Genomic DNA, 23,487 nt, shown 5'->3' with positions numbered 1-23,487 from the left:
TTGTTGTGTGTCACCACTGAAGAAAAGGAGAATCACGAGGCGCAGGAGGCTGCCTGTGATCACTGGGAGGGCTGGTGCCTGAGCTCAGGACTGCCTCACTTCAGGAATGAAGCAGCTGGGGTCAGTCCCAACTCTGCCACCTCACAGTCATATGGTCTGGGACACATTCCTTCCTTCCTGTTTCCTCGTGTGTAAGCTGGAGATAATAATGATATCTACCTCATGGAGCTGCTGTGAGGGTTAAGAGAAATAACAAATGTCGGGTGCTTAGACAAGGACCTGGACCACAGAAGGGTCATACGTGGTAGCTGTTGTTACAGATGTTGTTTTGTTGTTGTTTTGTCATGTAACTAAAATGTCCAGAGGTGGGAAGTGGAATCGGGTTGGCTTCAGGTCCAGGCTTGATGTAGAGACTCAAATGATGACTACAGCCCCCAGATGGTCTGTAACTCTCAGCCCCTTTCACAGATGGTTCTCCCCTCATGGTCACAAGATGGCTGCAGTGATTCCATCTTTCACATCCTCTCTGGCTCGGGGTAAAAGGGAAAAGCACAGTCTTCAGCCCCAGCACTTCTAGCAAAGACATCACTAGGTCTCTGGTTCTGATTGAGTTGTGTGATTTGTTCCTGACCTTGAGAAGAAGCCCTCCTCTAGCCCATTGGGTGGAGGTCAGAGCGGGCAGGTTCTCAAAGGGAAATCTGGGCTGTTGTTGGAAAAAGGAGTCATGGAGGCTAGGGGAGCAAACTACAAATGTCTAACACTGGAAGGCTTGTGTTTTTCCCTTTTCCTCTGCTCTGTGAGGTTCCGGCAGATATTGTGACCCCACAGAGCAGGGCCCTTCAGAGCCAGGACACTGGGGCCATGGTGCTGGCCTGTCCGCCTGCTGTTCTAGCCTCCAGGCTTTGGGGGCCTGATAAGGAAACATCCTCTCAGGTCAGAGTTCCCCAGCTTCTTTACAAATGACAGTCTGGGAGCTCTTACACAGATACACCATTAGTTGCCCGCTCTTCTAACAGACCCTGACGTTTTCTGGGAACCAGTGTGGCCAGCCCCAGGGATGAGTCCTCAGTGGCCCATGGGCAATCAGGATGATCATAGACTCTGGCTGGCTTCACCAGCTTCTCTGGCAACCGGAGTGGCCATAAGGGACCACATCCTGGCCAATGAGACATAAAAGAATGTCTGTGGAGGGAGGGGCAATGTTCTGGCAATGTTCTCCTTCCTGATTAGGGTCAGATCGGTAAGAACACTCTTACATCATCCCTTTCTTTACCCCTCGCCAGTAGTTCAGTGAGAGGCATGGCTGTGGCTGCCAGCTTGTGACCACGGGGCCACAAGCCAAAGATGTAAGCCAGCAGCACACTGCGGGATGGCAGTGGGGGAGAAAGAGAAAACGCCTGACGTCATTTCCCTGTACCAAGCGTGGAGCTGCCATATCTGGCCTCCTTGTTACATGAGATAATGAAGTGTCTTCATTGCCCAAGACACCATTGGACGGTATTGTTACTTGCAGCCAAATGCCTCCCACCTGACTCACCCACTGTCGCTTGCTTCTCATTGTGCCACTGCCTTGGCCCCATTTGTTCCCCTCCACCATCCACAGGTGCCTTCTTTGCACACAGCACCGTGTCTTAGTCAAGGTCCTCAGATGCTGGCAGCAAAAGCCTTGCTTGACAGTCTTGGGCAGAGGCAGATTTGTCAGTGGCTTACAGAATCAACAGGAGGCCAGAGGAGCAATTGTAGAAAACAGGCAGGAGCCAAGCAACACTGGAAGAAAGGAACACCAGGGCCCCTAGCAAGTGACATGTAGGAAAAGTCAGATCCACATCCCCCGCTACTGCAGGACACCCTCCAGCCTTTTATGCTCTGCTGAGGTCCTGTGCCCACCCCTGGCTGTGCTTCTGTAATTGCGGGGAAGAACTCCTGCCAAAGATATGCGAAGGAACGGTGATAATAGCAGGGACCATGAGGTAGATGGTATTATCCCCATTTTACGGATTGAAATTGAGTCACAGTTTCAGTAACCAGTCCGTGGCACACCAGTGTCTGAACCCAGGCAGTCTGGCTCTCATAACAAGAGGTTCCCCATCAGGAAGATCAGAGTGCTTCTAGGAAGAGGGAGTTCGACAGAGACAGCTAGAAAGGGACCAGTGTGCACCGGTCCCTGAATCCCAGAGAGGCTGTGGGTATCATACACTCAGTCTGTGAATGTCACAAGGAGACTCAGCTGCACCTGCTCGGGGAAGGGATTTGTGCAGAGACTGGGGCCTCAAGAACATCTGTGTGTTTTCATAGAAGGGAGCAAAGCGAATTGGGGGTTTCCGACTGAGCTGAAACAAAATGCCATCAGCAAAGCCCATCTGTCAGAGGTGTTTGCACAAGCAAGTCAGGGTCGCATCGGGGCCACTGCGTTTCCCAGCCAGCCCAAACGTGACCTCAAAGGACTAATCCTCTGCCAGGCTGACCCAAGGGCACAGCTGGGCTGCCAAGCGGCGCCAACAGTGCCCTCAGCTGGTCGGGATACCCCAGCCTGGCCTGGGATCCGGGGCCTAGCAGAGTTTGGGGCTGCCCTCAGGCCCTCATCTCTGGCGAAGCTGAAGACCAGTCACCGAAAGTCACAAACCAGCAGCCCCTGCTCAAATCAGGCCCACATACTTACTTTGTTGGCCCTCGTTGTGGTGTGTGTTGGTAATTCATCTGTTGACTAAGAATACATGTAAGTAATGCAAGTGGTAGCCAGTGGTGTGCAATAAAAAGTAAGGCTCCTTTCTGCCCCTTCTTCCAAAACACAGATCCTGGGGATACACAGTAGCTCACATTCTTTTTTTTTTTTTTTTAACATCTTTATTGGGGTATAATTGCTTTACAATGGTGTGTTAGTTTCTGCTTTATAACAAAGTGAATCAGTTATACAAGCTCACATTCTTATGGGGGGAGGGAGGCCAGGAATAAATCAGAGACATAAGTGAGTATAAGTACTAAAGAAAATAAATGAAGCAGGGATGGGGCTGGGAGTGGAGAGGAAAGATACCCAGTTTCCCTCCCCAGGGGCAACCACCGTGAGCAGTTTCTTGAAAGTCCTTTTAGAGGTCATCTCTGCATGTTAGTTTGTTGCTGTCGTAGCTGTTGTTTTTGTTTTTCAGGTTGGGAGATGTTGCATACAGTTCTAGATTTCTGGTTTCTCTTGAAAAATCCCATGATCAGGCATCCACATGCCCGCAAGGCTTGGTTGCAGAAGCTGAGGCCCAGCTGCCTCTTTAGAGGACGCTCTGCTGTCCAGGTCCCCACGGCTTCACCTGGCCTCCATCTCCCCTAACCAGCCCAACCCTGGGTACTCTCCACTTTCCTGCCCCTTCTCTGCCACCTCCCCTGTATGCCTCCCTATGGTACCTTCAGGAATGCTCATGGGGAACCAGGAAGAGGGCGCTTTGCGCCCCAGCCCCACCTCTCCCCTCACCTGGTTCTCACTTTCTCAGAGGCTATAGGCTCCCCTTCTTTTTTGCTCCATGAATCTGCTTCATGCTTCCCCGGCGGTGCCTCTCTGCCAGCTAACTCCGTACCTCTAGGCATGAGTTGTGAAATGCCTCCTACACGTGTACACGTGCGCGTACACACACACTCATACTCGTGCTCACACAGGAGGCCTTCCACTTACTCAGAAAGCACCAACACTCACTGACTCACATGAGTCAGGCACATCACTCACAATGGCCATGTCCAGTTCCACATTCCAAGGGAAAGTAATTGTTAGTCACCTTGAGTCAGATGCCCAGGCCGACCCAGCACTCTGCTGCCCTGAATAAAATCAGTACTGTTGGCAGGAGAAAGAGGCACAGCTGCTGGGACAAGCAGCAGGTTCTGCCACAGGCCATGATCCACTTTCCCCTTCCTTCCCCACTGAGGGTTTCATCTTCCAGAAGCTCAGGGTAGAGACAAAGGGAAGTGATCCTGCAGAGTACTTTATGTTGCCGGGCAGAAGAAGAATGAACTCCCTTCCCCAGAGGTGCGCAAGTCAGGATGCACTAAACACATCAGGTCAGGTGGAGGCTGTCTGTTCGCTCATTCATACACTTGTGAACAAGTGTCCTGGACACTATTCCAGGAGCTGGGGCTACATCAGTGAACAACACAGATCGCCCTGCCGTTCTGGAACTGATAATTTAGTGATGGAGATAACCAGTAGATAGCAAACTAATTTCAATTAGTGGTAACCTCTAAGGAAAAAGAAGAGAGCAGAGTGACAGAGAAAGGCTCCTAGAGTGGTTTGGGAAGGCTTCATTAAAGAATGAATATCAAGTTAGGGAACCAGCCTGGTGAAGGACCGAGGAAGGATACCCACACATCCTGGATGGGGCCTGATATGTCAGAAGAACAGAAAAGAAGGCCAGTGTGATGGGAGAGGCACATCCCTTAGTTGGGGCTGGGGAGAGGCAACAGGGAGACTGGCCAGTCCTGTGGGGCTCATGAGCCAGTGGAAGGAATTTGGATTTTATTCTAATGCAGTAAGAAGCCACTGGGGACCTGTCAGCAAAGAAGCAATAGGAGCTGATCTGCCAGCTCTCATAGTATCAATATTTATTAATCACATAGATTTCTAGAGACATTCCCTCCCCCAAATCCACCAGTGCTCATGGTGACTCCTCCATCTTTTTCATTTCCTTTCTGGCGGGGTGGCTGGTCAGGTGGACTACAAAACAGATGGACAACTGTGCAGCCTCTGTGTACAACCACCAGTAGACAGGACTCATGGGGGGCAGAGGAACATGTGCAGTGACACCACAGGGAACAGTCAGCCAGATCCTGAAAGTGAGAAGCGCCGCAGGACAAGTGACCTCATTCCTTCCATAAGTAAATAGCATCAAGATGGGGGAGGGGGGGTTGTAGAGTAGTGGAGACTTAAGAAATATATATGCCAAAGCAGGGTACAGATCTTGTTTGGATCCTGATTTGAACAAGTCAACTTTCAAAAGACATCTTTGAGACAGTGCAGGGAAATGTAATGCAGTTGGGGTATTACATGACATTAAAGAATTCTTATTTATTTAGATGGGTATGATAAAGGTATCGTGGTTACTTTTTTTTTTTTTTTGAAGGCCTTATATGCTAGAGATACAAGCTAAATTATTTATAGGTAAAATGGCCTGATGTCTGGGATTTATTCTAAAATATTGTGCCAGAAACAAAGTGGAGGAGTAGGGGAACAGATGAAACAGGAATGGCCAATAGTTAATAGTGTTGAAGCTGGTGGGGTGGCTTATCGTGTCCTCCTCTCTGCTTTGGGGTATGTTTGAAATTTTCCATAGTAAAACGGTTTTTGTGGTTTTGTTTGTTTTTAAATGAGTAAAGCTGTCAAAAACAAAAGGTCATTCTCTGGGAGCAGTATAACGTCACATCTCACCTTTGCCTTTTCTCCCTTTTCAGCATGGCAGGGAAGGCACCCCTGCAGCCTGCCAGCCCTCGCGCACACCTGCTGCTTGCTCGGCCCCGCTGAGCCACTCAGTCTGGAGGCCCCAGGACAGCGCCTGCCTCGTGAGGTTGTCCTGGCTCAGTTGTCCACAGCGATGGTGGAGAACTGGACTCCACAGGCTCACAACCTTCCCGACAGGCTTCAGGGGCCAGAATCCTTCATCCTGGGACTGGTGGCCCTGAACAATGGCTGAGGGCCAGGGGACCCCATAAAGTTAGTCTACAGCTTTCAGGGGCCAGTAGCACTCCAGTGCCCGTGGACTATGGCCACCTATCGGCCCATTCCCAACGATGGTGTGGACCTGGCCGTCAGCTGTGGGACCAGGGCAGCCGATGTCCTCCCCGGCCCGCACACAGGGGACTACGCTCCCATGGGATTCTGGGTCCAGAACGGCAGCATGCCCCAGGCTGTGGGTGAGAGCCCGGCCAGTGCCACCACCCGCCCCAGTCCCACCACCCCCGCGGTGCCCAAGATGGGCGTGCGGGCAAGAGTGGCCGACTGGCCACCCAAGCGGGAGGCCCTGAGAGAACAGAACAACCCCAGCCCCTCACAGGACACAGATGGCACAAAGGCCACAAAGGTGGCCCATTCCATGAGAAGCGTACAGAACGGACAGCCCCCCACCAGCACCCCGGCTTCCTCAGGGTCCAAAGCCTTGCACCGACTCTCCAGGAGAAGGTCTAAGGATGTGGAGTTCCAGGACGGGTGGCCCCGGTCCCCCGGCAGGGCCTTCCTCCCGCTGCGGCACCGCAGCAGCAGCGAGATCACCCTCAGCGAGTGCGACCTGGAGGACGCGGCGGAGCCCCGGGGCGCCCGGCACACGGGGGCGCTGCCGCTCTTCCGCGAGTATGGGAGCACGTCCTCCATCGACGTGCAGGGTGTGCCCGAGCAGAGCTTCTTCGACATCCTCAATGAGTTCCGCAGCGAGCAGCCCGAGGCCCGGGGTGCCCCGAGCCTCACTGAGCTCCTGCGGGCCGATCCCGGCCGACACGTGGCGGGGGGCGGCAGTGGAGCCAAGGGGGACGCCCGCAACGGGCAGCCCGCCAAGGACGGCCTGCTGCCACTGCAGCCCATGAAGGAGAAGGAGAAGGCCCGGAAGAAGTCCACGCGGGGCCTGGGCGGTGGGGATGCGGTGGACTCGTCCATCTTCCGGAAGCTGCGGAGCAGTAAAGCCGAGGGCGAAGCGGCCCGGTGCCCCGGGGAGGCCGAGGACGGCCGGAGCCCCCCGGAGGCCAGCAGGCCGTGGGTCTGCCAGAAGAGCTTCGCCCATTTCGACGTGCAGAGTATGCTGTTCGACCTCAACGAGGCGGCCGCCAACCGGGCGTCCACGGCCCAGCGGCGGAACACGACCACCGGGGCCTCGGCCGCCTCGGCCATGGCGTCCCTCACGGCGTCGCGGGCCCACAGCCTCGGCGGCCTGGACCCCGCCTTCACCAGCACGGAGGACTTGAACTGCAAGGAGAACCTGGAGCAGGATCTCGGCGACGACAACAGCAACGACCTGCTGCTCAGCTGCCCGCACTTCCGCAACGAGATCGGCGGTGAGTGCGAGCGCAACGTGAGCTTCTCCCGGGCGGCCGCGGGCTCCACAGGCAGCAGCGGTGGGGGCGGCGGAGAGGGCCGCCCTCCGGAGCCCACCCTGAGCGCCTACCGCACGAACGCCAGCATCTCGGTGCTGGAGGTGCCCAAGGAACAGCAGAGGACGCAGAGTCGCCCGCGGCAGTACAGCATCGAGCACGTGGACCTGGGCGCCCGCTACTACCAGGACTACTTCGTGGGCAAAGGTGAGGTGGGGGCAGACAGGCGGGCAGCACCTGGTCTCTGAGACTGTCACTGCTCATTCATTCGCTGCCAGGCCCTTCCTTGGGCACCGAGGGTGCAGAAAGACACAAGACCTCCCTCAGAGAGGGGCTGTGACGATGCAGGGAGTCCAGCCTCATGACACATGGGTAGCACTTTAAAACCCCGAGCTACATGAAACAGTAGATATGCATTAACTTAGCAAATATGTGCTTGGGTCAGCTATGTGCCAGGGCACCTTCTAGAGCTGGGGGATACAGTATTGACCAGCTTGAAACAAAAACCTTGTCTTCCTAATGTCTTAGTGGGGTAAGACAAACAATAAAACTAGATAAATACGTAAGGTGTGGTGAGTGGCAAGTGCGGTGGAGAAAGGTAAAGCAGGGAAGAGGGAAACAGTGTCAGTGCTGGGAGTTGCATTTTCAGTAGGGAATGGTCAGGGAGGGCCTCCTAGTGAGTGCCCTTTGAGTACTGAGGTGAAGGAGGTGAGGGAGGGAGGCTTGTGGAGATTGAGGACAGTGTTCCTGACACGGGAAACAAGTGCAATAGTCCTGGAACACTGGAGGAATAGGATGGAGGCCAGTGTTGCTGGGACAGAGTGACTGAGGGAGAGTGGAAGGAGCTGAGACAGGTGACAGGGGCAGATCATGTGGGACTTTGTGAGCCACAGTGAGGACTCTCACTTTTACCCTGAGTGAGATGGGGCCGCAGGAAAGTTCTGAACAGGAGAGGGCCTTGATCTGACTCAGGTATTCTCAGCCTCCCTCTAGGGAACAGGCTGTGGGGGCAGGGGGAGCTGGGAGACCGAGGAGGAGGCTGCTGCAATGGTCCAGGCAGGAGATGGTGATAGGGAGGTCTAGGGGAGCCTAGGAGGGGGGAAGAAGCTGGCAGGTTCTGGATTCCCTTTGACGGCGGAGCCGTTGATGTTTGGAGGGTGTTAACACAGGCATCACACATGGTGAAGTTCATTAGTGCTGATGAGGCAATCCTAGGAGGCAGCAGAGCATAGTGCAGAGACCACAAACCCAGGCAGCCCCGGGGACCAGGCAGGAGACAATAGAGGGAAGCAAACCAGGCAGGGACTGCACAAAGGGCAGCTCCTGCTCAGCTCCAGCTCACTGTTGTCATCAGGAAGTATAGACAAGCTCAGTGTTGCCAGCCTTTCCAATTTTTCTAGATTCTCCTGAAATTCAGATTTTTTTAGTATGGATTCTCCTATATCAATTCAGAATTGAATTGATATAGTAACAGGCTTAAAACAACATAGAAGTTTATTTGTCTCACATAAAGAAGTCTGGAGATGTGCAGCCCCGGACTGGTATGGTTACTCCTCAGAAACAGTGGAATGCCAGCCTTAGTGCAATGGCCTCTGAGCCCTCAGGGTGGTCTCCTGGTCCAAGATGGCTGCTGGAGTTCCAGCCATCACACCCATGATTCCAGGCAAAGAAAAGGAGGAAAGGATTCGGGCAAAATGTCAACTCAGCACCCCTACCTTTTTTTTTTTTTCAAGTCAGCCCCTTGTAAAGAACATTTTTAGAAGTCCCAGCCAACTGCTTCTGGTTATTGGCCACACCTGTCTGCAAGGCAGGCTGGGAAATGTTAGTTTTTAGGTAGACATAGCCCCTCTCTTTTCTTCCTCCAAGAACAGAGGGTTTCTCTTAAAATGAAAGAAGGGAAGAATAGGTAACCGATAGGCAGCCAGTACTCCACAGCAACTAGTTTAAAATTTTTTTTAAAGCAGTATCCTAGTCAAATACAACAAATGTCAACTAGATCGTCCAGAGTACAGTCTCTGGAGGTCCACCAGTGTTGGAGTCCGACAGCCCTGGGTTTGGGATGTCTTTTTCATAGCTTATTAGCTACGTGACACATTTTACCCCTTGGACTCCGTGTCCTCATGTGAGGAACAGAGATGATTGTAGCAGCATCACATGCCCAGAAACAAAATGACACAGAGACTGAAAATTAAGGGGTGAAAAAAGAAGTTCAGACAGTCACTAACCAAGAGAAAACTGGTGAGGTGACATCAGTATCACACAAAATAGATTTCAAGGCTAAAAGCTTTGTTTGAAGAACCAAAAGGGCCATTTCTTATTGACTTTCTAAAAATTTACCCAGAAACTGTAATAGTTTTGAACCTTTGTATACCTGGCAACCTGTTTGAGGGGTATATAAATAAAAAACTAATACAGCGACAGGGAGACGTGAACAAATCCACAACCCATGGGAGAAGTTGACAGGGTCGCTCTTTGAAATTGACGAATCCAGTAGCCAGAAAGTAAGGCTGAGAGGATTTGAAACCTGGTTTTGCATTTATACTATATTAATTTTCTGCCTAACCAACAGAGAACACGTTCTTTTCAACTTGCACATAGGAATACCTACACGGAAGGACTGTGGTTAGGATCAAATAAGATTGTACATCAAAACAGTTCTTCATCAGGCAGATAGTGCTTATCATGGAGCATTAAAAAGAAGCTTTTCTTTAAAAGAATGATTTCTTTGTAGTCCTGGAAACTCATAAATAAGTTAGTCATTGGTCAGTGTTTATCGATTGCCTATTCTATGCTAAGACCGCAAGGTACTGGGTATGCATTGGCGGAAAACAAAACAGATCCTGCAGCTGTTTCAGGAATGAACTGATATCTGTGGAGCACACTTACTCTGTTCTCTGACCAGCTGGGGAGATTGTTTAACCCACTGCAGGTGCTGTTCTTATTGGGACCATTAATTAACACACATTTGAGCCTTAGATAAGCCTTTGAATCACCAAGAGCATCTTATGAGAATAGGAACCAACATTTAAATATTGAGAGCGCTGGGGTGGGAAGGAATCTCTGGCAGTGCGGAGCTGCTGACTTCACGGACTTAAGACAGACTGCTGGCAGGCATCTACCACAAGCAGGAGATACTTGGGTTATATATCAATTAGAACTGTTTGCCTGGAAGGATTATAAGACAGCAGCATGTTTTTTTAAAAAGGGGAGACAGCTGTCATTTTGGGGAGAGAACAGGAGACTTCCTCCATGACTTGGTAAAGTCTCTGTCACCATAAGGAAAAAAAGAGTAGTGTTTAAGTTTCCTACATCTATAGAAATATGGTTAGATAAAGGTGACGCTTGGGGACTGGAATCATGGTCCTTTTCTGTGACAAACATCATGCCCTGGGGGTAGTACTAGCCAACACATCTCATGTGCTTACTCTGTGCCCGGCCCTGTGCTGAGGGCTCCATGCTTATTGACCTGTTTAGTCCTTACAACCGGCTGAGAGAGGGCTCCATCCTTCCTGACACCGTTGTACAGATGAGAATGCCGTCAAGCGACTTGGGCCACACATCTAATGAGTCCAGGGCCCGGATTTCAGCCGGGCAAAAGCCTCTCTAGACTAGAATCTAACCACTTCACGAGGGCTAATTGGCAGCTAAGCTGCTGAACATTTGCAAATATGGGATAATCACAGCGAAGCTAGGTTTATAACATGGCACGCACTGCACTAAGCGTTTTTGGTTCGTAGCCTCGTTTCACTCTCACATTGGCTCTATGAATCATGGGTAGCGTGAGGGCCCCCCATTTCCCAGATGAGAGCGCTGAGACTCAGGAGATTTCTGTGGGGTATAGTAAGGTGGGCTTTAACCTCCTAACGGTCTCTCCATTGAGTGTGATCGTGACCAGCCATGAGGTTTGTGTGACCAGGATCCCAAGAGCCTGCGCAAGAGCTCTGTACGGGTTGCACAAGAGCCTTCCCCGGCTGTCCTCTCAGCAGCCCTGCCGTGGGACGTCACCCCTCCTTCCCAGAGAGCTGACTCTGAGCTCACCTGCTCTTCCCTCTCAGAGCATGCCAATTACTTTGGCGTGGACGAGAAGCTGGGACCAGTGGCCGTGAGCATCAAGCGGGAGAAGCTGGAGGACCACAAGGACCACGGGCCTCAGTACCAGTACAGGATCATCTTCCGGACCCGCGAGGTAGGTCCCATTGCTATTGTTATTATTACATAAATCACAGCCACTCACATCTATGAGCCCTTACTCTGTGCCAGGTTCTGTGGGTAAGTGCTTCCCCTGTTTCAACTCGTAATCCTTCCAACAGCCTCAGGAGAACAATCCTGTCAGTCTCCCCATTTTACAGAAGGGAAGACTGAGACTCAGAAACATGTCTGAAATCGGTGACTAAGTGGCCAGGATTGGAATCCAGTGTGTCTGACTGCAGAGCCCAAGATTCTGACATTTGCAAAAGATTAACTGTGATGAGTATAAAAAAGAAAGGGAGAGATATAGGGGATTCTTTCAGGATTGTGAGATGCCCTGCAGAGTGGAAAGGAGAACTAAGGCAGCAGGTCTCGGGCAGGGCAGGAATTGGGGAATCTCAGCAGCAGGCACTGCCGTTGATGTTGATCAGCTCAAAACAGGCCCAGCCTGCCTACTTTCCTTCAGAATAGAGGATCCCATTGTCCTGGCTTGGTCAGAGGTCTTCCCTTGGAGTAAATGTCAGCTGTGGCTAGGGAACAAGGCCCGTTGGGGGCACCCTGCTCGATTAGGACTCTTAAGTTGTAAGTGGCAGAAATCTACTTCTATCTGGTTTAAGCCAGAAATAGAACTCATTGGTTTATGTAACTGCAGATCCAGGGGTAGGAATGGCTTCAGGCATAGCTGGACCCAGGCACTCAAATGATGTCACCAGAACTCTGCCTCCTTATCTCTCCCGCTCAGCTGGCTCTGCTGCTTTTTGCATCGTGAATGTCATCCTCTCCTGCTACCAACAAGCTCTCCCCACGTCATGGGAAAATGGGGACCGGCTGCTCAAATCTTTTCCATCTTTATACTTTCTCCTCTGCGTTCTTATCTGCTGAATCTCTGGGAAGGACTCTGATCGGCTCTGCTTGGATCACAAGCGTGGGCCAGTCACTGTTGTCAGGGATGATAGAGGACTCTGTCTAGATCTAGCACATGTGCTCCACCCTGGGTCCAGGGGCCGGGCTGGGCACTGTGATCGACAGTTCTGTCAGAGCCACCCACAGGTGGTGGTAGGGGGGTGGTTCCTCAGCAAAAGGTGGGGAGCTAGGCCAGTAGAAATGATAGAGACTTCCAAAAGACCTCAAAGGAAGACCTTTTCAGAAAAGGAGCAATCATCAGCTGGGCAGGCCCCCCCAATGGATCTCCCTCACCCCTGCATTACCCCATCCCCCTTGGGCCTGGGCTTTTGCACAGACATGGGAGCCCAACAGGCAGGCACTGCCAGGGAGTTTGGATGTGGGGCCGGCCGATCCTGGACCTCATCCAGGCCGGCAGATGCTGCACCGAGGGCCGTGGCCGCATCCCCTTGCGAAGACCTTCCCGCTGAGGGGGAGTGAGATGACACAGATGGCAGCGTAGGGGAGGCAGCCCCAAAACCTTTGTGCCCCAGATCACAGGTGGTCACCGGCCCCGGAGTCTCCCCAGCATCCTCCTCCTTCCCTCTCCTCACCTTTCTGGCCAGATGAACACCAGGGCAGAATGTGAGGTGACAGCTCACACTGTATCCAAGTGTTGCAGGACACGTGGGGAGCTGCCAGGTGAGATGACAACGGCCATCATATACTAATCAATAGTATTACAGCTGCTGTTGTGTTGTAGATTTATTCAACACTGTGTGCCGGGCATTTTCTACACCGATTATGTATATTCACTCCCTTTGCTGTGGTTCCTATTCAGTAGGTTGGAAACTGGCTTGGTGCCATTCCTGGCTCGTTCCTGCTTCCGTTCACTTCCCACGCCCAGCGCCCACACACTAGCCTCTGATCCACCCCAGGCTGGGCACAGGGCCTTCGCAGCTCAGGGGCACAGGCCTGGGGTTCATCCACTCCACGGAGATTCACTCAGCACCACCACCGGCCAGCACTGTGCTGGGCACTGAGGAAACAGTGGAAATAAGGCAGCAGAGATGCTCATGGGACTGCATTTTTGCTGGGGAGGCAGACAATACGTAGATACTCTTGTAAATTATACTACGTGGTACATGATGACAAGGTGGAAAGTAAAGCAAGGAAGAGAGATAAGTGCGGGGGTGGTAAGATTTTTAGACAGGATCGTCAAGGGAGGTGTTACTCGGAAGGGAACATTTGAGTAAAAGACCTGAAGAAGATGAGAGGAGCCATGTGGACATCTGGAAGAGTGTTCCAGACACAGGGAACATCCAGTGCAAAGGTCCTGAGGCAGGACCAGGCCTGGCACAGTCACTCAGCAGCTGTGAAACCTTGGGCACGTGGCTTCTTCTCTCAGAGCCTCTGTTTCCCCCATGGGAATCCCACTCTCACAGGACCATAGTGTGGGCTTGGTGAGGTTGCCCATATAAAATAGGCAGTGCTGGGCCTGGCACTCGGGGAGAGCCCAGTGAGGATAGCCGTTGGGAGAGGTCTCAGTTTCCTGTCCCCGTGTCACATTCAGTCAGCCCTGTTGACTTTTGGCCCACCGTGAGGTTCATGGCCACAAGCAGGCCTTTCTCTGCCCCTCACACACATGCAGGCCACACGTGTACTCAGTCCTGGCCCCAGCCCCTTGCAGAGCCGCCTATTGGGCACTAAGGCCTGAGGACCTCGTCATCCTGTCATCTGGAGGTAGGGGCAGAGGCCAACAAGGTTCGCCTTGCCCCTTCCTAAGGCCCTTCCTGCCATGGAGGCAGAGAGTCACATAACCCGAAAGTAGTAATGACAGTAGTAATAAGAACAGCTAACACTTAGCACATATTCCTGCCAGGCACTCTTCCGAGTGTTTTATATGCATTGACCCTTCAGATTCTCTCAGTAGTCCCACGATGTGGGTCCCATTCCCCCCATTCTACAGATGAGGACTCTTGAGGCCTAGGGCTGTCACTCATGAGGGTCCCCCAGTGGCAGAGCCAGGATATGAACCCAGACTGCCTGTGTCCCCAGCCCGTGCTCTTAACCACTCCCCACGCCCTGTGGGGTTGAGTTTGTATTCTGGCTCTGGGAACAGACAGCTTGGGGTTCGGTTGGGCTCTGCCACTCACTAGCCTTGTGAGCTTAGGCAGATGGCTTTACCCCTGGATGCCTCAGTTTCTTCATCTGTAAAATAGACTTTGTACCGTTTGTTCCTTGTGTCCTGGAGAGGCGGGAAGGTTCTCCTGGACCGGCACGCACGAGGTGGCATAGCACAAGGCTGCAGGGTGGTGAGTGCTCTGAGCGGCAGATACTGTGATGACGCTGCTGTCGTGTTGTCACTGTTTCCCGAAAGGTCAGAGGGCCTTTCTGGGGAGTGAAGGTTCAGCTTATGGTCAGAGTTCTGCCCTTCTCCTGTCGACACACACATCTCGGGCTCCGGTTAACCAAGGCATGGGGGCCAGAGCGAAGGGCCCAGGCTGTTTTCCAAGCCAGCCGGCTGGCCTGCCCCAGATGGCCGCCCCCGGCCGCCAAGCAGACCGAGTGGGCTCACATCTCCCAGCAGATGGGATGGGAGTGTTGGCAGCTCTGAGCCTCCCGCTGGGGCGGGAACAGACTGGAGCTGGGCTTCAGGACCACACGCCGAAACATCAGCCCCACCCACCCTGAGCCTGGACAGGACAAGCTCCAGGCCAGGGCTGCCCTGTCCTGAGCCCCTTGCCGGCAGGACACAAGGAATGCCAACTAGCCGAGGACTCTTTGGCCCAGCAGGCTCGGTGGGTTCCCTTTGGCCCCAGATATGAGTTTTTGACAAGCCTTAGTTTTGTGAGGGTTAGAGATTTAGATTTTTTTTTTCTTTCTTTATTGAAAAAGTAACTGTCACTCATTAAGAATTTAAACAGTATATATGTATACAAAGCAGAAAAGGAAGAACCTTGTATTAAGTGTAAAAAGCAAGTGTAGTAGCGAACCTCATTTGGGACCTCACTTGTGTTCAGTAGGCACCGATGATGGTGTGATGTCATCTCCAAAGCATACTGTTAAGTGGGGGGAGAAACAAACTGTAGCTTCCTATTAAGGTTAACTTTTTTTTAAATTTTTAACTACACATATGGCTTTGTGTAAAAACATCCGACGTGTGTGATGTGGTAATGGCGAGCACATGTATTGAGTGCTCACTGTGTGCCAGACACAGTGGTAGAAAAGCACTGTACATGGACTATCTTCTTGAATCTTTATAACCCTTTGCGACAGGCACTGTTACTCCCCATTTTATAGATAAGGGAACAGGCACAGAGAAATTCAGCAGCTTGCCCAGAGTCACACAGCTAGAGAAGGGGGAGAGCCGGGATTTGAACCAAGGCAGACTGACTCCCAAGTGACCTCCCAGGAAGAGCTCTTGGAGGGTGGACGCAGCACAGGGGAAGGCAGGGATGCATCTGAGTCAGTAGCTGGTGGAGAACAACCTGTGCCGATGGTTAGTTGCTGATGTGGCCCTGAATCCCTTTCACAGCTCAGTGAGATGATGCCAGATGTCATCAAGGGTCAGAGCACACAGGGTCTCGCAGCCTGAGCAGCGAGTGTAGTTTTGCTTGGTTTTGTTTTAAGGCAAGGGTTTTTTTTTTTTAATTTTTCTTTTGGCCGTGTCGGGTTTTAGTGGCAGCACGCGGGATGTTCGTTGAGGCATGCAGGATCTTCCATTGCGACGTGCGGGCTTTTCTCTTCTCTAGTTGTGTGTGGGTTCTAGGGCACGTGGGCTCTGTAGTTGTGGCGCACAGGCTCCAGAGCACGTGGGCTCTGTAGTTTGCGGCAGGCGGGCTCTCTGGTTGAGGCATGCAAGCTCAGTAGTTGTGGCATGTGGGCTTAGTTGCCCCGTGGCATGTGGGATCTTAGTTCCCTGACCAGGGATCGAACCCACGTCCCCTGCATTGTAAGGCGGATTCTTTGCCACTGGACCACCAGGGAAGTCCTGCGAGTGTAGATTTTATTGGGAGAGAGACGGAACGCTGTCAGCAGGTTCTGCACAGAGGAGAGACACCATCTGATTCAAGCTGCTGCGGGAAGAATGGACCGGCGTGGGGTGGTGGTGGGGCAGGTGCAGGGAGACTGGGAAAAGGCTGCTGTCACAGTCCAGGTAGGACATGATGGTGGACAGGACCAGATGGAGAGCAGAGGTGGCCACACGTTGCAGCCTGCCAGTGCCCTACTTATTATCGCCAGCAGAGAAGGAAAAGCTGGGAGCTTTTCAAGTAGTGGCTTTTGGTCAAGTCTTCAGAGCCAAAAATGTGACGGTAGGCCACCTGTCTCGAGTGTTGGAAGAGAATGAGGATTTCTGGTCCACGCTGTCTCTTGGCCCCAGCAGAGGGCACTGTGGGGCAGTGTCAGCAGGATAGAAAGGCGCTGATCCCGTTGGTGCGTTCATTGAAATTCACAATCCCAGGGCCACCCAGATTGGCAGGGCAGAGCATCCACACCACAGTTTTTCGTGATGTACTTCAAGACTATCCGGCTTATCCTAAGAGAGGTTTGTTTATTAATTCCCAAAGCCAGAACTGGGAACTCCCAACCATGAGATCATTCATTCCTAACACGCATGCCTCTTGCCCAGGTCCTGTTTGGCAGGGTTAGGCTGTATGCTTAGAGGCAGTGTCATGACACGTCATTTTTGCCACCTCTTGCATCTGTTGACTTTTTGGGGTGAGCGTGTTTTTCCAGTTAATGTTGATCCTCCCTAGTCTTTAAACCGTAGCCCCAAGTGTATTTTGGGTGCTGACAGCAATCCCCTTGGGGGAGGATTTTTTTTCCCTGTTCTGCTGCAGACTAGGGAGTCTTCTCGCTGTGGTGCTGGAGCTGCCGTGCCTCACCCAGAGCACAGCGGAGCCTGGCGGCCAGCAGCACAGCGTAGATGGAAGCCTGCGCTAGTGATAGTGAGGACGGGAAGCAGCAGGGGCTCTCAGACGGGGCTGGCGGGGTGTAAATTGGTACAGCCACTTGGAAAACGATTTGGCAGTTCAGTAAAATTGAAGATTAACATGCCTGGTGACTCAGCAATTTCTCTCCTAGGTATAAACCCAGACGAAAATGTGTCCATGTGCACTAGGAGATGCTTCCGTGAATGTTCCTAACAGCACTGCTCACAGTTGTCAAACGCTGGAAGCAGTTTCCGTGCTCGTCAGCAGTAGGATGGATTAAATCCATTGGGGTAAAAACGTCAGCCTCTTACTGCAACATGGTCGTATCTCACATCCATAGCATTGAGAGAAAGAAGCCAGATAGAAAAGAATACAAACGACATGAAGCTCAGAAGCAGGCAGAAATAAATTCTGGTGTGAAAAGTCAGGATGGGGTTGCCATTAGGGAGGTGGGAAGGGGCACGAAAGAGTTTCCGGAGTCTAGTAGTGTGTTTCTTGGTCTGGGTGGTGATACCTAGGTATTCACTCTGTGATCATTCCTTGAGCTGTACTTATATGTGTTGTAGACTTTTCTGTATACGGATTATATTTCACAGTTAAAAAAATATTTCAAAGAGAAGAATCATGAGCTTTGGAGACGTCAGACCTGGGTTGGAATCCTGGTTCAGCCACTTAGCTGTGGTGACCTTGGCTAAGGCACCTAACCTCTTAGAGCTTCAGTTTTCTTATCTGTAAAATGGAGATAGTAAAACCTCCCCTGAACAGACCTATACCTAGATAGCTGCTATCATTCCTGGAATACAGTGCAGTGAACTATGCCTTCATAATTGTGACTCGTTATTAAGATGTATCTGTTAGAAATTGCTTTGTCTGCAAAATAACAGAAAACATGACTAACAATAGCTAAAACAAATACGGGGTTATTTTAATTATCTAACAAGAAGTCTGGGGGTAGGCAGTGGCAGGACATGACTTCTGTGTAATTTTTGTTGTTGTTGTCTCTTTACTTACGATCACAAGATGGCTTCCACAGCTCCAAATATCTTATCCTTATACCATTGTCCTTAGAAAAAATGGGCAGGTGGAAAGGGGCTTTCCTTTTACCAGGGAAGAAAATCTGCCCTAGACGTCCTCCCCAAGCTGAATTCCATCCCATCTCATTGCCTGGAACTAGTCATGTAGCCAACTATAGGAAAAACTTGGAAAGCAACATCTGCGTAAGAGGAATGAGATGGTCATGATTGGCTTGACTCAGGTTTTCAACCCTGGCTTCACATCAGAATCACCTGAGTAGTATTAAAAGAGACAGAGAGGGGCTTCCCTGGTGGCGCAGTGTTTGGGAGTCCGCCTGCCGATGCAGGAGACACGGGTTCGTGCTCTGGTCCGGGAAGATCCCACATGCCGCTGGGCGGCTGGGCTCGTGAGCCATGGCCGCTGAGCCTGCGCGTCCGGAGCCTGTGCTCTGCAACGGGAGAGGCCACAACAGTGAGAGGCCTGCGTACCACAAAAAAAAAGAGAGAGAGAGAGAGTGAGTGAGTGTGTGTGTATAAGTATACAAATATGTAAGTGTGTGTATACATACATACGTGCGTGTATACATACATGTCTGGGCCCCACCACAGACCAGCCGAATCAGAACCACTGGTGGTGATTTTATCAGGAAACCAGGTTGAAAACCAGTGTCACAATTCAAGATCCAAGCTGGTACCGGTGTCCAGGGCAGGCAGGTGTTTTACATAAGAGCTTATGGTAATAAGTGTACACATAATATTATTTCTGATAATGACAGTAAGAGTGTTTGTTTGAGTGTCTACATTGTGGAGCTTGTTTTATCCATTATACCTCTTATTACCTGACATAATCCATCTCCTCACCCGCACGTCGGCTCCAGGAAGACAGGGGTCTTTCTTCTTTCATCATTCGTTGAACAAATGAAGGATGTTCCATCCACCGTCTCATTTAGTTCTCCCAACAGTCCTTGGAAGCTGAGGCTCACAGATGGGCAGTCACTTGGTCGAGAACACACAGCCAGGAGACAGCAAGTTCAAGTTGGTCCAGACCTAGTGCTTTCTGGCAGAGCCCAGGCTACTAACCATCCCACGTGTTGCTTTGAGAACAGGACACCCTCATGTGCTTTCATCCCTTCCCGAGTCCTGAGAGCCTCCTAACCTTCCCTCCTCTTCCTCGAGCAGCTCACCACCCTGCGTGGCTCCATCCTGGAGGACGCCACACCCACAGCTATGAAGCATGGGACAGGGCGGGGCCTGCCCCTGAAGGACGCCCTGGAGTATGTCATCCCCGAGCTCAACATCCACTGCCTGCGGCTGGCTCTCAACACTCCCAAGGTGACGGAGCAGCTGCTGAAGCTCGACGAGCAAGGGGTGAGCCGGGGCCCAGGGAGGGGGGTGGGGGGACACTGGGGCAGCAGCCTGCAGCCCCACTCCCGGTACCTCCTTCTGTCTTGGTCACTTGTTTTTTTCTCCAAAGAACAGAAACCCACTCAGGTTAGTTCCAGTAAAAGGAGTGGTCTCCTATCAAATTCTAGGGGTGCCAAGAGCCGGAACGTGACTGGGTCTTAGGAGGGAAATAGTCTAGGAACAAAACAGCCACCAGGTTCCCGTGTGTGTGTGCGTGCTCCCTCTCCCTCACTGCACACTGCCTCCCTCTGCTTCTCTGGCCCTCCCACAGCTCACAGAATTACTGTTAGGATTATAGGCACATGCAGGCCCCAGTTAGCTGACTCTCAGCCCCAGGAGAGCCTCTGACTGGCCCACCCTTAGGTCACATGACTGTCAATGGTCCAGTCACCAGTGAACAGAGGAATCAGGGATACATAAAAAAAACATGGAGGACTTTCCTGGTGGCACAATGATAAGAATCTGCCTGCCAACGCAGGGGACACGGGTTCGAGCTCTGGTCCGGGAGGATCCCACATGCCGCGGAGCAACTAAGCCCATGCGCCACAACTACTGAGCCTGCACTGTAGAGCCCTTGAGCCACAACTACTGAGCCTGCGAGCCACAACTACTGAAGCCCGTGCTCCTAGAGCCTGTGCTGTGCAAAGAGAGAAGCCACCACAGTGAGAAGCCCACGCACCGCCACAAAGAGTAGCCCCCACTCGCCGCAACTAGAGAAAGCCCGCGCACAGCAACGAAGACCCAACGCACCAAAAATAAATAAATAAAATTAATTAATTAAAAAAAGAAAAAACACGGTTATCAAGGGCTCACCCCCTAAAAAACAATGTCGACTAGACTGAGTCCTCCAGAATTTCCTTTTGCAGAACCTTAGCCAGGTCCGGTCCACCTACTGTGGGAAGCCGGCCAAGGTCTTTCCCTTGAGAGAATGGCGTCGCCAGCCGCCCTCGGCCCTCATGTAGAAAGCATGAGAATGGCGGCACCAGCACCTTGTTGTGCCTCCCTGGAATGGCAGGGTGGGAGAGGGACAACTGGGACGTGCCCCCATGCCTTTTTTCTTCTCTGGCTGTAGCACTGAATTCCTGTGTGACCCCGGCAGCTCCCTGGGCTCCGCGCCCGAGAGAGCCTGCTTTGTTCCATGCCCCCGCTCCATTCTGCCTGGCCTGCCTCCCTGATGCCGCTCTCGCCTCCGCAGCTCTGCCGGAAACACAAAGTGGGCATCCTCTACTGCAAGGCTGGCCAGAGCTCGGAGGAGGAGATGTACAACAACGAGGAGGCCGGGCCGGCCTTTGAGGAGTTCCTCTCCCTCATCGGAGAGAAGGTCTGCCTGAAGGGCTTCACCAAGTACGCCGCCCAGCTGGACGTCAAGAGTAAGTGGCAGTGGCGGGTGGCCTTGCTGGGGGGAGCAGGGTGAGTCCCAACCGCACCCTCATCCCGTGAGCTAAGGCCCAAAGGCCTGGTGATACCCAGGTGAGGACTCCGGGCAGCGGGAGCTCGAGGACTCCATTGGTGGGAGTGCGGGCAGTGCAGCCACTCTGGACAGCAGTACCTCCTGTTCTGGTAGAGTCTGAAGACTCACTTGCTTTGTGTATCAGCCCTTGTGCTCCTAGACACGTCCTCTGAGATCCTGTGCACATGTGCGCTGGGAGACGTCCTAAGGGGTCATAGCCACAGACACCCGCATGGTGCCCAGTGTGCACGAGGACCCCGGGGAAGACAGTGCTCCTGGCCAGTGTCCCCAACTAACAGGCAGGGCTGCCCTGGCCTCACAGCCACCTGGAGGTCACCTGGCTCTGGCACTGGCCAACCAAGGCTTCAGTGACCTCACCTGTCACAGCTTCTCCCCTAGGATGGAAGCCCACAAGAACAGGGATTCCTCGGTCTGTTTTACTGCTGTTTCCCCTGCACCTACAGTTAAATAAAGCTGGTGGACCTCAGTGCTCAAAAAGGCCAAGGAGTAGGCTTCCAGGGGTGAGTGTGACACCCTGGAGTTACTTGCAGTGTGGTTTGTGGGTTCACTCACACATCCAGCAAAAACAACCTCCTGGCTGTCCTCCCTGGGCAGGAAGGAGCAGTTCAAGAGGATACGATCAAATACGGGGAACCCAGCCTCATGTGGGGGCTGGGCCTCAAGAACATGGCATGTGACCCGAGAGGGATGAGTTGGAATAAAATAGGCAAAGAGGGAGCAGGAAGTGCGTTCCAGGGAGAAAGAACAGCACATGCAAAAACCCTGGACCCTGAGGTCTAAAGGCTGTTGTTCAGGGAATTAATGTGAAGGAGGAAGTGAGGGAGGCAGGCGGGGGCCTTACCGTGCAGGACCTTTAGGGCTAAAGATTAGGGATTTTGGTCTGTTTCCTATGAGAATTTTGAAACTCATAAGAGGCAGCATTGAATACTGTTAAGGAAACACTCTGGAGTCAGATAGCCTGAGTTCCAGTCCAGACGCCACCACTGACTGAAGTGTGCGTGACCTTGGGCAAGTCACTCCCTCCCTGTGCCTCAGTTTCCCCCATAGAGCCCCTAATCAGGTGTTTCTCCCTGGTCATAACTCCCTCCCATTAGAGATGAACAGTATTCTGACTCGTACGATTATCGTTTCCTTCTTTTCGTCATAGTTTTGCCATCTTCATACGCATCTCTAAATAATATAATTCGTTTTGCCTGTTTGACAACATAATGTGAATGGAATCATACGGTTTGTGCTCCTTTGTGTCTGGCGATTGTATTCGTGGGATTTGCCCATGTGATGGCTGTGACTCATTTCTTTTCACAGCCGTGTACTTTTCCACATTATGAACTGTTTATCTATTCCTTGGACTAACATTTGGAGAATACTTGTACCCGTATTCCGGGGCATCTGTGTACAATTTCTCTAGGCTGTGATCCTAGGAGATGAAGTGCTGGGTCATCAATTAAGCCTATCTAAAGGTTCAGTCGATCTTACTAAAGAGTTTTCCGAAGTGGTTGTACCACCTGACCAGCCACACAGAAGGTTCCAGTTGCCCCACATCCCCACCAACCCTTGGCACTGTCAGACTCTTAAATGTTTACCAGTCTGGTGGGTGCTTAATGTATGACTTCCTTTTTATCTAAATTTACTGGATTTTAAAGGGTGGAGTTAAGTGAAAACATCGAGTTGAAAACTAACACAGGGCTTCCCTGGTGGTGCAGTGGTTGAGAGTCCGCCTGCCGATGCAGGGGACACGGGTTCGTGCCCCGGTCCAGGAAGATCCCACATGCCGCGGAGTGGCTGGGCCCGTGAGCCATGGCCGCTGAGCCTGCGTGTCTGGAGCCTCTGCTCTGCAACGGGAGAGGCCGCAACAGTGAGAGGCCCGCGTACCGCAAAAAAAAAAAAAAACTAACACAGATGGCATGTGGGATATGGCAGGAGCCCAGGGGTTTTGGAGGCGTGGTGCTAACTGGTGTTTCTGTTTCAGCTGACTCCACGGGAACCCACTCCCTCTACACGACTTACCAGGACTATGAGATCATGTTCCATGTCTCCACCCTGCTCCCTTATACCCCCAACAACAGGCAGCAGGTCAGTGGGGCCCAGGGTGGGGGCCCCAGGTGACTTCCAGTGGGTACACAGCTGAAGCCATGGCACTCTCCCTCCCCACAGCTGTTAGCTGGCTGCCTGCCTGGCACTGGCTCCCCTGGCACCATCCTTTGCAGCACGTGGAGGCCTTTGGCCCTGGAGACCCTCTGCATCACGGTCTCATCACCTGGGGGTTGGAGACTAGGTCAGGTGTCATTCACTGTCAGTTTTCTTCCGTTTCCTTGGCCATCCTTCTACCCCAACTCCCCTCAAGAGTCTCTTGAGTCATCAGGGATCCTATGGAAAAAAAAAAGTGAATCAGTCAACATTATTTCGACTGCAAGTGATAGAAGCACAAATCAAACTGGCAAAAGCAAAAAATGGGATTTACTGGGTTAGGTAATTCTCAAGTACTGGGAGAGGGCTGGCTTTAGGTATGGCCGGATCCAGGAGCTCAAACAATGTTAGGAATTCTTTG

General features: G+C 52.1%; 1 protein-coding gene across 1 annotated transcript in view; it reads left to right on the top strand.

Annotated features, from left to right (window-relative positions):
* The window catches only part of SIPA1L3 (signal induced proliferation associated 1 like 3), a 236,744-nt gene that overhangs the window by 133,304 nt on the left and 79,953 nt on the right, over positions 1–23,487 (top strand). The window contains exons 4-8 of the mRNA XM_069540227.1: positions 5,422–7,251; positions 11,100–11,230; positions 19,244–19,432; positions 20,664–20,838; positions 22,909–23,012. Coding sequence (XP_069396328.1) covers positions 5,730–7,251; positions 11,100–11,230; positions 19,244–19,432; positions 20,664–20,838; positions 22,909–23,012 — 2,121 coding nt within the window. The 5' untranslated portion in view covers positions 5,422–5,729. The remainder of the gene's footprint in view (positions 1–5,421; positions 7,252–11,099; positions 11,231–19,243; positions 19,433–20,663; positions 20,839–22,908; positions 23,013–23,487) is intronic.

The sequence above is a fragment of the Delphinus delphis genome, chromosome 20 (genome assembly GCF_949987515.2).
Source record: "Delphinus delphis chromosome 20, mDelDel1.2, whole genome shotgun sequence".
NCBI lineage: Eukaryota > Metazoa > Chordata > Mammalia > Artiodactyla > Delphinidae > Delphinus > Delphinus delphis.
This window is presented reverse-complemented; position numbering and strand designations above follow the sequence as displayed.